General features: G+C 42.4%; 2 protein-coding genes across 2 annotated transcripts; one reads left to right on the plus strand and one right to left on the minus strand.

Annotated features, from left to right (window-relative positions):
* The first annotated feature begins 4,596 nt into the window (after positions 1 to 4,596).
* LOC306712941 (DDB1- and CUL4-associated factor 7-like) lies at positions 4,597 to 10,208 on the plus strand. Its single transcript, XM_079182429.1, has 7 exons — positions 4,597 to 5,000; positions 5,958 to 6,116; positions 6,637 to 6,748; positions 6,917 to 7,035; positions 7,168 to 7,377; positions 7,614 to 7,731; positions 8,583 to 10,208. The coding sequence occupies exons 1-7, from the start codon at positions 4,863 to 4,865 to the stop codon at positions 8,753 to 8,755; spliced, it is 1,029 nt and encodes a 342-aa protein (XP_079038555.1). The 5' UTR covers positions 4,597 to 4,862; the 3' UTR covers positions 8,756 to 10,208.
* A 797-nt stretch (positions 10,209 to 11,005) lies between these two features.
* kcnh6b (potassium voltage-gated channel, subfamily H (eag-related), member 6b) lies at positions 11,006 to 16,156 on the minus strand (the record flags this gene model as incomplete). Its single annotated transcript, XM_079182902.1, has 11 exons — positions 11,006 to 11,305; positions 11,390 to 11,591; positions 11,828 to 12,008; positions 12,136 to 12,387; positions 12,567 to 12,675; positions 12,968 to 13,161; positions 13,261 to 13,513; positions 13,629 to 13,828; positions 14,009 to 14,402; positions 14,520 to 14,945; positions 16,013 to 16,156. The coding sequence occupies 11 exons, from the start codon at positions 16,154 to 16,156 to the stop codon at positions 11,006 to 11,008; spliced, it is 2,655 nt and encodes an 884-aa protein (XP_079039028.1).
* Between the last annotated feature and the right edge of the window lie 1,147 nt (positions 16,157 to 17,303).

The following is a 17,303-nucleotide window of genomic DNA, read 5'->3' on the forward strand; positions in this document are numbered from 1 at the left end:
GGGTCTGAATGGCTCTTTGCTTCTGTGGGTGGATGTTTTTTCTACCAGGGTCAGACTTAATTAGTGAATGGAGGATGAGAGAATCACAGATCCCAATTATTACCATAGCAACTATAAATGGCACAATGGAAAACATGGTGAAGAAGAACTCTTGAAAAACACCGTTTGCAATCCCAGCGGCAACTGTCAAAATCCAAACGATGCCCGCCATCACAACCCTGGGAGTCAGACTTTTCCTCTTGTGGTAGGTGATTGGATGAACCACAGCCAGGTAACAGTCCAGACAGATACAAGCCATCAGGAGGGGTCTCCCACATGTGTTCAAGGTGTAAACACCGTTCCAACTCGCTTCAAAAGGCCAATTTTTCCAGATGAAATGATTTAACAATCCAGGTGGGATGAAGACCAAGAAGACAGCATCCATGGCGGAGAGGTTCAGTACGAAAAAATCATTTGGTGTGAAGTGACTTCCTCTCCTGTATGCCTTAAACATCTCCCAGAGGATGGCAATTGATGCAGGAAAACCAATAGCAAAGGACAGCGTTATAAAAGAAAACAAAATATATTTGCCATCTTCAAGGCCTTTACACTCAACTAAATCAAATCCAGATGTGGGAGAGTTGTTGGACAGATGCATGGAACGAAGCTGCATCCCAGGCAACATTATTGAGTAGAGTGGTAGATTAAAGACCTGAGAGACACAGATATAGTATTTAGGGCACGCAAAATGAAGTTACAAACACACATTTACTGCACATATGTTGAGTTTTTACTTAATAATAAACAGATACTGTACCTTTTTATGAGGATGTGTCGGGATGTGTTTGCTGCTGTGCTGCTGTGACTTGTTGCCTTGACGAAGGTGTCAAACATCTGTGGGAGCTGCTTTAGGTGTTTTTGCACAGACCATCAATCCATCTCATGAACTGGTGTCAGTGGCAGGTTTGCAAAACATATAGTTATGTAAAAGAGCATACCCACAGAGCAGGAGATTGACAAAGGCCAATGGTGAGCGAGATAGACTGACGTGTTGTGTATTTAAATTGCATTCTCATGTGATGCCTTCTGACCTGACAGCGAGCCACATCATCAAAGGTATTACAATTTCTCCTGGGAGGACCATGAATGTGTGAACAAAATGTCATCGCCATCCATCCAATAGTTGTAGTTTGTGTCCTTAAGTAGACGTTGAGTAAGGGGATCACCAAAGTCAGTACTGAAGCTTTCACCCTCTAGTCACCGTGGATATCAGCACAACATGTCCTGCAATCCATCCAGTAGTTGTTATTACATTTCACTCGTGGCCAAAATGTCAACTTGCTCGTGGCGCTGGAGTCAAAGTCAGGGGATCATCAAAGTCAGAGGAATTTATCCACTATAGGACCAGGAATGTCTGTACGAAATGTCATGGCGGTCCATTCAATAGAATGGAAACAAAGAGTAGAAAACACTATTAAAGCTTTTCTTGATAATCATGTATAATAAATAATAGGTGTCACCAGAGAGCAAAAGTGACATTTGTAGGTCTACCATACATTTAACATTGAACTGACTGAATATTAAAATGTTGAAATGACTTAATGTCATAAAATATCCATTGACCTCTGTTCATCAGAAGTGAAATCAAGCAAAGAATCACATAAAACACATCATAATGGGACAATTACAATGTCCATGATCTACATATGCAAATAATAACAGGATTCAGGATATGACTTATTTAAGAACTGAGTTGGGGTTTATTTTAACTTTCTAACAATTCAGAGCTGACTGGAACTTAACTTTTGAAAGTTAAAATGTTTTTTAGCTTCACCAGCACCTTACTGGTTGACTGTTAACTGGAGAAGAGCTAGTTGAGCAAGGCAGTGGACCCTCATACCTACACTGCATAGAAGCTGCCCACTGCTCCTATATTACTGAGTTAGCTGAGTTAAAAGTAGACTAAACTTCACCGTGTGCTGTGCTGTGAACTTGACTGACAATAAATTGATTCAATAATCAAAACAAACTGAGTTCAATGGTTTTATTGTAGGTTTTACTTTGTAAGACATTCAACTATTAATTTCTAATCACAATATCAACATTTGTTTGAATACACAGGTTCCAAAGGATACATGCAGTGTTTTAAGAATACAGATTTTACTATATAAGAGACTTATTTTTTTTCTGATATAGAAACAAAACTTATTTGTGCAAACATGTAACACAATTAATAATGTACAACAACATACAAGAACAATAAAACATAAAATAAATTAAATCAAGGAAAGAGTTCCATGAGAAAAACATATATATGTCTTGATTTGAATATGCAAATGATAACATGGTGTAGTTAGGGATATGAGTTATGACCGACTGAAACTCGACTTCTGAAAGTTAAAATGTTTTTTAGCTTCTACAGCACCTGATTATGTAAGAGGGAGAAACAGACATGATCAGAGGAGCCATGAATTAAGACTTCCGGCAGCATCTAAGCCTGAAACGATCCAATTTTCCATGATTTTTAAGGTGAAGTATTGGCATGACAGCACATCCCAAAGTGGAAGTAATTGTCATCGCAGTATTAACAATACATTTAAAGATATCTGGATTGCTGATCAGAGGTTTCCCAATTACAAAGAAAAGCACTGGAGGAAGGTAAGACAAGACTGTCATCACCAGGCTGTTGATGAGGGTCTGAATGGCTCTTTGCTTCTGTGGGTGGATGTTTTTTCTACCAGGGTCAGACTTAATTAGTGAATGGAGGATGAGAGAATCACAGATCCCAATTATTACCATAGCAACTATAAATGGCACAATGGAAAACATGGTGAAAATTAACTCTTCAAAAACACCGTATGCAATCCCAGAGGCAACTGTCAAAATCCAAACGATGCCCGCCATCACAACCCTGGGAGTCAGACTTTTCCTCTTGTGGTAGGTGATTGGATGAACCACAGCCAGGTAACAGTCCAGACAGATACAAGCCATCAGGAGGGGTCTCCCACATATGTTCAAGGTAAAAACACCGTTCCAACTCGCTTCAAAAGGCCCATTCTTCCAGATGAAATGATTTAACAATCCAGGTGGGATGAAGACCAAGAAGACAGCATCCATGGCGGAGAGGTTCAGTACAAAAAAATCATTTGGTGTGAAGTGACTTCCTCTCCTGTATGTCTTAAACATCTCCCAGAGGATGGCAATTGATGCAGGAAAACCAATAGCAAAGGACAGCATTATAAAAAAAAGCCAAACATAGTTGCCCTCTTCAAGGCCTTTACACTCAACTAAATCAAATCCAGATGTGGGAGAGTTGTTGGACAGATGCATGGAACGAAGATGCATCCCAGGCAACATTATTGAGCAGAGTGGTAGATTAAAGACCTGAGAGACACAGATATAGTATTTTAGGGCACGCAAAATGAAGTTACAAACACACATTTACTGCACATTGGTTGAGTTTTTACTTAATAATAAACAGACACATACTGTACCTTTTTATGAGGATGTGTCGGGATGTGTTTGCTGCTGTGCTGCTGTGACTTGTTGCCTTGACGAAGGTGTCAAACATCTGTGGGAGCTGCTTTAGGTGTTTTTGCACAGACCATCAATCCACCTCATGAACTGGTGTCAGTGGCAGGTTTGCAAAACATATAGTTATGTAAAAGAGCATACCCACAGAGCAGGAGATTGACAAAGGCCAATGGTGAGAGAGATAACTTTCTAACAATTCAGAGCTGACTTTTATTTAACCTCTAATAATCAAGAGTGATGCAAATATCATCCGAATTTGCAAGCAATGTGTTGTGGAAACTCATTTATAAAACCTTTGTTGTTTTAGCTATTAGCAGGTGGAAAAAAACAACACTACAGGCAAATTAGGTGTCAGGGCTCAGTTTTGTTAATACAAACATGCTGTCATTGCTGACGAATCATCCTGCAAATATTGCTGAGGTTATTCTGAGGACACTGGATTAAATGATCTATCACAGCCAAAAGGGAAGGTTTGAAAAGATCCAAGGCCAGGAAGCAGGTGAGAGGATAAAGTGGTTCCCTCATGGCTTCTGCTGGCATGTGGGGAGGGTCCCACTAGGTGCAGGCCAGGGGAGAACGGGAGAAATGTCAACAAATTACTTTTTTATTTCTTATTCAAAATAGATGTATTTCCCAATTGGAAAAGTACATGCAACAACCTGCCTCAACACTTCTGTATGCAAAAGGGCATATCATTCTTTGCTGAAATTGTCAGACAGCTTCTAAAGTGTGGAGGAGCACAGCCAGTCAGCCACTGTAATGCTGCATTCAGGTGCTTGTCGTAAACTCTCGGTCCGTGAGCTTGTATGTACATCTAGAACTCCTTGACATTCAAGTCTTGGGCAGAAAAATCACAAACACAATACCATATTACTTATCTACTGAGTGTCACTTAAAACTCTCACAAAGTCGAGTATCAAACTCTTATTTTTTCCAAGAACTACTTCCTGGGCCGCCTCTGCTCTGCTCTGATGTACAATATTCGTACCGGCTCCTAAAGGCAGCACCAGCATCCTCGATGACGCTCAACGGCGCATTATTTTTGTCCTCCTGTCGCCGCCATTGCTGCCATGCTACGAACATCTTTGAGCAGCTGTGTGCGGTTAATTTGATAAATTGAACAGATCTTTTGTTTTTTTACCGTCAAGCTTTTACCGCCGATTACACGGACTCAACAGTTAGCGAGCTTACTACGGTAGAAATCACAGTCAGCAGAGACAATAAGTTAGCTGACTAGCTAACGTCCATTTGCAAAATAAGCTAGCATAGGTGGTCGTAGCGACGCTCTCAGGGTCTTGTTTTCCTGCTGGTAATTTCTCCAACACAGGTTATTTCTAGACGCATTGAAGATGTCGCTACACGGTAAACGTAAAGAAATCTACAAATACGAAGCGCCATGGACAGTGTACGCCATGAACTGGAGTGTCCGACCGGACAAACGGTTCCGCCTAGCGCTCGGTAGCTTTGTGGAGGAGTACAATAACAAGGTAAACTCATCTTGTCCCATGCTGCAGACCAGTGATGGCGACACTCTTGTACTTGCACCTTAAATAGTACTGATCGAAGGAGATGTACTGCATGAATGAAAAGTATATTTATTTGCAGTATAAATAATAAATACAACCCCCCGCTCCAGGCCCCCTGTCAACTGAAAGTAACGGTTTACAGTATATCGACCAACTAGCTAACGTTACTGTTAGATTTAATTGGGAAATGCATGTATATATATATTATATTGTTATGAAAACTATTCCTGATGTGATTCTAATTAAAAGGGACTGTTCAACTAGAATGTATGACAATAATATCAAACTGTCTTTATAATATAATTTGTGAGCAGTTTGCATGAATGTAAAGACATGTTCCTTTGCAATGAGGGAAGTGAGTCGTAGACGTGGTTAGTGGTTTGATGAATTAATTATAAATAAATATTGACTTGAGTTTTTTCAATTGAAATTTACTAGAATTGGTGTTATAATCTGTTTTATTATAAAATGTTATGATAATCTGTAATTTGTAAAGAACTAATATGAATCAGGACCCGGAATAATTAAGCAGTGCTGACAAATTCCCAAAGTTGATTACTAACTTTTTGCAGATTATTTAACTGTCAATTAGTTATTACAATTTTCATTCCTCAATTTTCTGTTGACAGAACGGTGATTAGCATAGCTGTGAATACCAAACTACATTTATTAATTGAATAAGTTGCCATCAGCATAGGTGGAAATGGGACATATGGTGGTATTACGAAGGATTGGAAAATATGACACAATAATGACAATGTTCAGGTTGAATATAAGGTGTGTGTGTGTGGGGATCCATCTGAGGATCCCTGAAATCATCATCACCCGTCACACCCCTGACTGACTGTACTCAGTCTCAGTAACGCTAGACTGACTCACTCAAGGTGAGTTGTTGTTGTTTTTGTTGTTTGTTTACAGGTCCAGATAGTTGGTCTGGAGGAAGAGAACTCTGAGTTTGTGTGTCGAAACACTTTCGACCATCCCTACCCCACCACCAAGGTGATGTGGATCCCAGACAGCAAAGGGGCGTACCCGGACCTGCTGGCCACCAGCGGAGACTACTTGAGAATCTGGAGGGTAAGAGGACCAGTCTGACCTGAACCTATGGTCCCCTGTAGTCAGAGACCTTATAAGATAATCACCTCTAAGCATGATATACTGTACTGTTTGTCCACACTCCATGTCCAGGATGAACCATGTGGTGCAGGTGTCCAGCTTATAACTACAGCTCTCAAACGCCACAGCCTGAAACCAAAACGGTTCCTTGAATTTTACAGACAAACATTCTGGGATACATCGATACGCTATGTTTTTTTACACTGGTTATCTTCTTCTTCTTTTTTTCGGGAATACTGTCTGAAACAACAATAACTGTTTGACATTATGACCGCTTATGAAGACTATAGTAAAGCCCACAATAATAAGCATGCAATTCAATAGTTTTGCTGCCATACTTCTCTTTTTCTTATTACTTTATCCCATTTCTTTACAATTGAAAATGCAAATTGGTTTTGGAATATGTAAAAAAAAAAACGTGTTGTGTTTGAACTCACTGAAGTGCCCAACTATACAGAATAAAATGTGTTTCTCCTGACAGGTGGGCGAAACAGAGACCCGACTGGAGTGCCTGCTCAACAATAACAAGAACTCTGACTTTTGCGCACCACTCACCTCCTTTGACTGGAACGAGGTGGACCCAAACCTGTTAGGTAAACACTCAGTGCAGGGTTCCCTCTGGGTAACATTATCAACTTGGTTCTTTTTTTGGCAAATTCCTCAAAGAAAACTAGAAAAAAATACCACTGTCACTAATATGAAGTCATTATTTGAAAAGGGGGATGACATCGTGTTTGTGTATACGTGTGTTTTCTACGCAGGTACTTCCAGTATCGACACCACCTGTACCATCTGGGGGTTGGAGACTGGTCAGGTGCTGGGCAGGGTCAACTTAGTGTCGGGTCATGTGAAGACGCAGCTCATTGCCCATGACAAAGAGGTAATGTTATGACATCATGGATCAAACCCTCAAGTTATTGTGTTAAACACAATCCTGGGGTAACTTCCCCATCTTCCATCTGAAATGCTCTTCACTTAGCTGATGAGAACTCACTGTCTGGTTGTGTTGCAGGTGTACGACATCTCTTTCAGCCGGGCGGGTGGTGGCCGGGATATGTTTGCATCAGTGGGAGCAGACGGCTCGGTTCGCATGTTCGACCTCCGTCACCTTGAACACAGCACCATCATCTACGAAGACCCCCAGCACCACCCACTGCTCCGGCTCTGCTGGAACAAGCAGGACCCCAACTACCTGGTCACCATGGCCATGGACAGCATGGAGGTTAGTTCCCTTTGTGAAAACATGCTCCAATCCCGAAGTATGGAAAGTGACAATATTAGGTGATTTTTAGGCATAAGAAACATACTTATAAAGCTTTTTATTTTTGATAGACTTCTTTTAAGGCTTGACTTGTGTGAGTGTTTTGAAACTGGGCATAAAGATATATCAAGCCTCTCTTTGTCCAATATTATTTGCTGCCAGTTAATGTCTGTACAATAATCTTTTCTTATCCTCAGGTGGTGATCTTAGATGTGCGTGTGCCCTGTACTCCGGTGGCCAGACTCAACAACCACAGGGCCTGTGTCAATGGAATCGCCTGGGCGCCGCACTCCTCCTGTCACATCTGTACAGCAGGTATGCAGAGTCTATATTCACACAGTAGCAACATGAGAGTAGAACAAAGTGTGCAACATCGTTGCAATAACTGACAAAGAGCACAAGAGGGAGCCGGTCTTACACTTCACAAGAGAGGTCAACAAAGCAGAGCGGTATTCAGTTGGTTAAAATCTTGAATATATATATATATATATATATATATATATATATATATATATATATCAAATTTAGAATATTCGAGGACAGCCTTATTATGCAGAGCATAACACCTCGACTAACCCGTTTCATGGGGGAATTCCTCCTTCTTTGGCTGCTCCCGTTAGGGATCACCACAGCAGATCATGTGTTTCCATCTCTTTGTGTCCTCTGCTGTAATGTTTGATTGAATGAACACAAACTCCATGCAGGCTAGCATCTCAGCTGCATCTCACAGGGGTAACTGCCACCTGAAGCGTTTATATAGGCACCGAAACGCGAGGATGACGACCAATGAAAAAGCACTGAATAATTATCTACATTTTGCAACAGGCAGAGCAGAGTGTGCTCCTCTCTGTCAAGGAAATATTCTTACACCTATTCTTCTTATTGAGAAATAGAAGATGTTAATAATAAATGTTCCATAAAAGTGTGAATCACCACAAGAGTATAAATTAGCACAAAAAATGTTTTGGATCTGGTAGCCTCCGAGATTAACGGTGGACTGACAGACAGAGATGTGCGTGCACACAAACTCACACTTACAACTGAATACGTGATCTCTTGGTGGGTTGTTTACCAGAATCAGGCCGGTGACATGTAGTGTTTAGTAACATCATTTTCTTCCTGTTAAAATAAGATAAATCAATTGAAATCCCCTCCTGTTTTTCTAGCGGAGGACCACCAGGCTCTAATCTGGGACATCCAGCAGATGCCGCGGGCCATTGAGGACCCTATACTGGCCTACACAGCTGAGGGAGAGATCAATAATGTCCAGTGGGCCACCACCCAGCCCGACTGGATCGCTATCTGCTACAACAACTGCCTGGAAATCCTCAGAGTCTGAGCTTCAGTCGTGAAGAAATGAGGCAACTCAAAAACATTGTCAGTTGAATTAACAAGCTGTTTAAGAAGGACGGAGCGATATTCAGTTCATGCTCGTATGGGTTCATGTTGATACAGGTTATGTGTGTAAAGCTTTTTTTCAACTGAGTGAGAACGAGAGTACATCAGCGCTTGACTTTGTGATACAAAACCAAGACGTCCTGTATCAGAAAACTCAAAGGAGCGCCAAAACAAAAATGGTAACCAAGTCTCAAGAAACTGTAATGTACAGACATGAACCACGGTTCAATAGCCTTCAAGCTTTCAGTTTGTTGTCTCACGTACAAACAGTCTAGTCAGTTTCATGTTTTTATACGCTATTATGGCGCATTGTATGTGTAGGTTTACCCATTACCACATCCTCAACCATTCATTTTTATGATGCAGCAAAAATGTAGTTTAGCCACATTTAAGAGTGGATTTAATGTGGTTTTAAGTGTTCATATATTCAATTGTTTTTTAACCTAAATATGTGTTCTATTCAACTGAATATCCTTTGTGATACATTAATTATATGTGCAACAATTAACAGGTATTAAAGCTAGGGTTGGTAGTCTTCAGAAACTATCAGGATTATTCTAGATTACAAAAATGATCCAACTGAAAAACCCAGTCCAGTGTTGTCATCTCTTTCCCAATGATAGTAGCTGGCAGAACTACATCCAAAAGTTACCAAATCTAGCAGGAAAGTCTGCAACACTGACAACCCGTAGCCACTCCCCCTAAATGATCATTATGTATGTGAACATGTAATGAATGTAAACAACGAACATGACTATTAGTAACTCTCAGCTGTCAAGCTAGCAGCTTATGGAAGACTCGTCCAACCATTACATCGGGGCCAAGGAAACTATCAGAGCATTTGGTTCATTGATTGCTTTCAGGATTTAATGACGATTTCAACAATATCAAGAATGTTTTTGAAAAGATTACCAACCCCCCCTTTTAACCATTGACCATAATACAGATTTCTGTTTATAATTTGTGCACCAATTATTTTATTCATATCACCATTTATTTTTGTTACATAAATAAACAGTCCCTCACAGTTTAAACCATTCTACAGTTTTATATTCAGACAATTCATTTACAGTGAGGTGACTCATCAACAAAATAGTACAAATTTATAGTTAGAAAGGTTGAAAAAGTGTTTTCTTCCTTTTACTGTTTAATACTGAGAGAACACTGCCTGACGTACATCATACACGATCCTACAATATAGAGAAACTTACTTCTTGTTTTTCAACCTGTCATTGTATAACGAATGCTGTGAGTCCTGTTGTGATATTAAGTTCTGTTGTGATATTAGGATGGGATGAGTAGACGTGGGGGTGAACAGGAGTTATTTCTTACTTGCTGTAGGTGTTTCAGTACAGGGTCATGATGTGTGATTATTTGCTAAACATAAAGTCAGAAAACCACTTGTTCATGATTCATTTTCACAAATCGGGTCCAGTGAAGCGGCACCGATGTCGGCCAATAATTAAATAGAAAGCGCCGTAAAGAAATGCCTGAAATATGTGTGCGGTAATTTAGAGAAAGGGTCGCCACTCTATATAGTATATGCACCGGAGAGGAAATATGTTTATTATATGAAGCACTTTTGTTAAAGAAAATATATCGCTTCATAAATTGTCTTTAGATTTTCTTAAAGGAACCGTTTGACATGTGGGAAATTCATATTAGCTTTTTCGCTGAGAATTAGATGGGAAGACGGATTTCACTCTCGTGTGTCTGAGCCAGCAGTTAATTAGCTTAGCTTAGCACAAAGACTAAGGAACGTCTGGTTTTATGGGATGTTATGAGCTGGATAATTTTCTTGGCCAGGAGCAGCTGTCAGGTAACCAGAGGAGACTCCAGGAAGTCACTGCTCCTGTTCAAGATAGAAGCTTTGGGGATGGCATGCACAACATTTACTGAAGCGGGATGGAAACAGGACGAGATGTTAACAAAATGTGTGCTCTCCTCTACATGCTGTCCATTGGAAAATGTTCTTTAAAATGTCTGATAATTGTGTTGCAATCACCACTTAGTGTAATCCAGCGACAACGCTGTATGAAATGGAAACCCTTCATCTGATTAGAGTCACTTTACTTGCTGTCCAAATGTGTAATGATAGCTGAATCTTGGACTAGTCACACGGTTCCTTCCAGACTACAAGTAGCAGTCTATCACTACTTTCAGTGTCACTCTGGTGGCCACTAAAACTCTTTTACTGAGGGTTTCCGGTGACAGACAGCATGGGGTCTGAGAGGTGTTTCTGGATCTCAGCGAGTCCTGGGGTGATGTCCAGGTTCCCCGGCAGCGAGGGGGAGCGGAGGCTGCAGCACAGCCTGGGGCTTTCCATGAGGGAGGATCTGACCGACGGCTGTGGAGTCAGCCCTGTGTGGGTCTCAGTTTCAGGGGTGGTGGTCATGAACATGGTGTCGTCTGACGCCACAGTCACATGGATACCGCTGGACACTGACTCCAGGGACTCCTCGGTGAATTGAAGGTCAGTCTGAGCAGCGCTCTAGAGTGAAGAAATCACTTTTTATTTTTATGTCTTAAGCACAATTCTAGGAACAAATCTCTGAGCAGTAGTATTATTCTCTACCTGTGTGGGTACCCGGGTGTCCATCTGTATGGGGGTAATGGGGTACATGCTGTGCAGCACTGGTGGTGTCCCAGTCCCATACAGGCCAGGGGAGTCAGTTGGGAGGGTACTAGACGATACGGTGCTGTAAGCAGGAGGTACGATCTGCCTCTGAAGAAGCTGGAGAATAACGTTGATGTCGGCTGTCATCCGGGTTTCCAGTCTGGGCAATTGAGAGACAATGAGAATGGCTATTAAGTGAAGTAACAATATCCAAGAATCTTCTTTCCAGCCAATGGAATGGAAACATTAAGTAAATAAGAGACTTGAGATTTCTAAGCATTGTCCTTGGGATTTAACAAATTCTTTTGACCAGTACTCTAATTTCTCATTTTATCGCTCGCACGCTACCTCTTCCCCCAATACTTAGAAAACAGCCGACAGCATCATTGACTTCACCTGTTGAGTTGTGAATGTAAAACCTCGAGTCGAGACTCGAGGTCACTGGGCCGTTCTTCTGTGAACGGTGGAGGGTGGTATGAGTTGCGGACAGATGAAGATCGCCAGGCTCGAGTGGAAAACGGTTGTGACTGACGTTCAGGCCAGTATTGATAGACTCCCGGCACATTCAAAGATGAAGCTGAGGAAAAATAAAGATGTTTTTAGCGGTATGTCCACATTTTTTACTATGCGCCATCAACAGCTGTATAACATGTTTAAAACTTCAACAAACACTCTTTATATATTGTCCAGGAACATCCATCTACCTTGGTCCAACACGGCTTCCCTCCCTACTGAGGTGCCACTTTGGGGGAGCAGCTGCACTACAGAGGGGGAATAGTCCCGTCTGGGATCTTCTGGGGGGTAAAGCTCCTCTTTGGCACTGTGGTCAAGAGGTTTAGCCAGGTCTTCACTGGACTGGGAGCACGGGGATCCACAGCTACAGCGGTCGTCCCACTGGGTCTGAGAAGGTGAGTGACGATGACGAAGAGGGTACGAGTCTTCATGATCGATTCCATCTGTTCACATGAAAGCATTATTACCACATGCATTATTACCACATTAGTCCAGTTTAGGTTAACCAATCAAATCAATACCTTTACATTTTTTAATTATTTTGTTAGGTTAGACTGGGAGTCTGATGATTTTAGAAGCCTATCACACTGATTACCAACCAGAGCCCTGCAACAAATCTTACCTGGCCTGATTCTGCAGTCCAGGGAGTGAATTTTGTGTCTTGGCTTGTGGCGATACCCACAGTCGTCACCGGAGTCATCGGTTGTTATTATTGGTGGTACTTGATCAGCCTGAAGAACACATAATTAAAGTGGTATATCATTTAGTTGGCTTTACAGGCTTCAACAGCAATCAAAATTTGAAATAGTTAGCCATAATTCTTGTTTAAATTTATTTTTGCAAGATGACAAATGAAAGGGATAGCTAATAATTGAGTCTTCTTTGAACCTGTGTGTCATGCAACTAGCAGAGAAGTAGTCCAGCTATCTGTTTTCTGGGGGGAAATACTAATGCTAAAGAGAAATGGTCAAATATTTTATGTCTCATGAGAAAAAAAAACATCTCAATCGACTGCCAACATACATCTCTCAGGTCAAAGGTTATCTCCAGGTTCCTCCAGAATCTGTCTGCGAAGCCGGGGTAGATATCGAGGACCTCCAGCAGGTCGTCCCTCTGGACGCGGTGCAGGTCGCAGTAGGTGATGGTGTACACGTCTGAATTGGACTTCCCCGGCTCATCGTACAGGTGGATCGGCTCTCCAAAGATGTCATTCTTTTCTGCAAGAGAATGAATAGTATTAACAATATTAGTATTAGTAGATGAGGTTTTTGGAGCATTCTTGAGACACCAAGGTCAAATCGTCTACGGTTAGATACCTAATATGGCGACCACCACATCATCCCTGATGACCTGGATGGAACCACGTGAGATGAAGAAGAGAGAGTCCAGCATGTCTCCGTAGTGGATCAGAGTATCTCCTGGAGGAGCGTGGACTGTCTTGAACCTCATACCCAAAGCTCGCAGACAGGCTTGACTGCCTCCCTGGAAAGCCTTGAAGTTCTCCAGCAGAGTTCTGTTCAAGTGCAAACAGATGTCTGCCTGCAAAGACTCTGGAAATCCCTTCAAGACCTAAATAAGACAATCAACATATCAGCGATTAGATGCCAAACAGGGATACTGAACAACCTTTACAGCAGTTAAAGGATAAAGTGGGACTCACTCAGTCCTGTCACTTTTTACTTACAGCATTCATGTCAATGCCATTTGTGTAGGACCAGGCATGCTGGAAATACTCCTCCAGCCTTTGGCGAAGGCAACCGGGGATTTGGTGGAATCGGATGAACTCTTTCACTCGCAGCATCTGGGTGTGGTAGCGGCTTGTACCGGAGTACAGCCGCTGGATGATGGCGGACACGTTCCCAAATATGCTGGCATACATGAGAGCTGAGACAGAAGAAGCAATGAGGACACAGAGGGCCAAATGCTAAAAAGGGGTTATACAAATAGGTTCTGTATAATAAGGGACTGCACAAAAAATATCAGGGAGGGAGGGTCATAAAAGGGGGAAGAGTTTGTTTTGTGTCTTTGCTTAAGGGGAGGCACTCTCAGCGTTATTCAACTCACAGCCAATGACCATGACGCAGATGGAGAAGATCTTCTCCGAGTTGGTGTTCGGAGAGACGTTACCAAACCCCACGCTCGTCAAACTGCTCAAGGTGAAGTAAAGAGCAGTGACGTACTTGTCTTTGACCGATGGACCGGAGGTGGAGTCACTCTCGTTGTATGACTTGCCCAGTTGTTCAGCCAGGTTGTCCAGCCAGCCGGTCTCCGTGTACGGCCTCTCCACAAAGCCAATAGCGTACCAAATGCAGGCGAGCCAATGGGCGATGAGCACAAAGGTGCACATGAGCAAGAACAGGACAGCAGCCCCATATTCAGAATACCGGTCCAGCTTTCTTGCCACGCGGACCAATCGCAGCAGCCGGGCTGTTTTCAGCAGACTTGTTAAAGTTGCCATCTTTGGTGTCCATTAACAACAGAGAGGAGAGGATGTTAAGGCAGGGAAATGGCCATTCAATTTACAGTAGCTTCAGAGAACTCAAAGAAGTTCAGACACTTAAGGCAGAGTTCTTACCTCGTCAGAGCCAGATCTGAAAATGAGAAGATCAAAGGGGATCGCTGCGAACAGATCAATAGAGAACCAGCCTTTGATATAGTGCTTGGCTATCCGCCTCGGCTGTGTGACCACCTCGTCGTTTTGGTCCACGTACGTTGTGCGAAGGTTGATGACTATGTCCACAATAAACAGCACGTCCACCAAGAGGTCCGCCACATTCAGAGGGTGGCATGTGTAGCCACAGCCCTTTTGACGTAATTCCCCGTGTTCATCCAGGAGGAAGGTAGCTGAGTAAGGAGTAAAAACAGCTGTGTAGAGGACCAGGAGGAGAATAATCCAGTCCCAGAATGCCTTGAAGGGGCTGTAATGAAGCAAGATCCACCATGTTGTCTCTGGCACCTGCAGTTTGTGTTCAGGCAGTACATCAGTCTCCAAAGAAAGTACCTAAACAAAAAGAATACATCAGTATGCAATGATTCTCATATATGAAGGTTGACATTTAATGTTCCTTCAATTATGTATCGTCTACAGTGAAATCTGTGCACTAAGTGTCATTTTATTGCATTTTAGCAAATGAATACTATTACATTAACTAATCATAAAACAGCATTCTTCTAAATTTTTGCTTGAAAGGAAAAACAAGTACGTTCTCTGAACTAATACTAACACACAGACCTTTCTAGAAGATGTCATATTTTGACCAAATTCTCGGTGGAGGCTGCTTGCCCTGGTTTTGCGACCTTGTAGGTCCAACAACTCCTTGACCATCCTGTCATTGGTGACTCTCAACAGTGGCTGAGACTTGAGTAAAGATTACATCCAGATAGTTAAAGAGCGAAAACAATAGTGTGCTGTAATCAGCCGTGCAAGAGCGAACTGAGCGCCGTGTGCTGGAGGGCTGTAATGATGAGCTGGGCGTCACAATCACACAACTGAGTTCATGTGTTTCCACAGTCCTCGTGTGCTCTTTAACCCAATTTCAAATTAACATTCGCAGCCCTGACGAATGCCGCTGACCGTGCAGACAGACTGATGTATCTACCAGGTATATAGATAAATAGCAAGATGAATACTGTATATAGATGGACCCATAAACAAACAGGGATCAACAAGTGACCCCGAGCAGCAAGGTCAGCGGTTGTTGCGATTGTTTCATATCCATCACATCCCACAGAAGCACTGATGCAGAAGGCTGAGCCCCAGGGCTCCAGCGGTCACTACTGTAGGTCTGAATTGAACTGTGGCTCAATGTAACTTTGCTTTTCAACTCCCAGAAGAAAAAACACCCAGCAACCGAACATCTACTGATTTTTCCACTAGTGGGTTTGAAACGTCAGTCTTCCGTCATGGCAACGTTCTGGGAGCCTCAAAACGTGATTAATGTGAGCTCTTTCATGACGGGACAGATGCCGGCAAGCAGTGAATGCATCGTGGGGCATTTTGAAATTCGGTGGTTCTCTTATATAGGACCTCCTGGCTGTCAGCCCATGTGAGGTTCTCGGCCCCCGTACCTGTGTGACCTTCTCTTTGACGTTCTGAGAGCGGTCCTTCACCTTGGAGGGGCTGAGCAGCTCCATCCTGGGAGCTGGAGGTGAGCAGCATTCAGGGCCCTTGCTGGTTGGTCCCCCACTCTTCATAAGGTCTGAGTCAGACATGGAGCTCTGCCGGCCTACAGGTGATCAGAAAACACATTTGAAGAAAATGTTCACTCCAAAGAGATCTTTATTTTTTTCTCTTATTTTATGCTTTTTCATCTTATTATTCTTGAAAGACATTGACCTACTAATACTATAACTACAATTATAGTATTCAATAACACGATTAACTACAATCATTTTCTCAGGATGTAGTTTTCTTTATTTATATAAGATTTGCCTCTGTGTTTTCTATTCTAAATTTGCCTCGGAACATCTCCAAACGAATACAAGAAAAGAATCTACTCCGTGTCGTTTGATATTCTGTACCCCCCCTTAACAAATTCCTCTCTGCTCTGATTTCCCAGAATGCCCATGTAGCTGTGCCCCTCCCAAAAATACTCTGCCCTCAAATAGTGGATCGTCGCAATACTCGACTCACTCAGTGTTAGTTCAGAGGGAAGTTAGCAGTTACGTCGTAGAAAGATCTCTCGGCTCTCACTAGTTCATCAAATTAAGTAAATAAACACGACCTACCTGATTTGAAACCAGAATGTCAGATCCTTCTTGCTTTGACCACTAGACAGCCATGACTCAAATATCCTTCCTCAAAAGACACTTTTTGGAGTGTTTTCAAAAAGCTACTCTCCTCTTTCATGGTTCATATTTAGGCAGAACAAATGTACTTCATTCATTCAGACTGCGATGTTGAACCCTCCACTGAGGCACAAGGCGGAGGACTGGACCTGCAGCTCGCATGTTGCCACGCAACATTTGCCAACACAGGAAACCAATCAATGGCATGCTATAGCTGAGCGGAACTGGCAGGAAAATCTATGCCGAGTATTGATAGACAGAGCAAATGGGCTCAGAACCGTGACGGTGGATAGTTCAGTGTGGCGGTCTAACATACAGCTCGGGCTGTGACATACATGGCGCTAGTTGAAAGGAACAAACCCGGCTGGCTAAAGTTATAGTGCCCGCTCTATATGTTGTGTGCAAACTGTTAATGTGGGAGCTTATTGACTGCAACGTTGTTGAGCCTACAGTAATATGAGGGGCGGGGGGGGTAATGACCTGTGATGACATTGGCTCAAATGTCCTTCAGCTGTAACCTTCAGTCATCTGTATGTTTGTATATATGTATATATATATATATATTATATAT

The sequence above is a fragment of the Pholis gunnellus genome, assembly GCF_910591455.1.
Source record: "Pholis gunnellus genome assembly, chromosome: 21".
Classification (NCBI taxonomy): domain Eukaryota; kingdom Metazoa; phylum Chordata; class Actinopteri; order Perciformes; family Pholidae; genus Pholis; species Pholis gunnellus.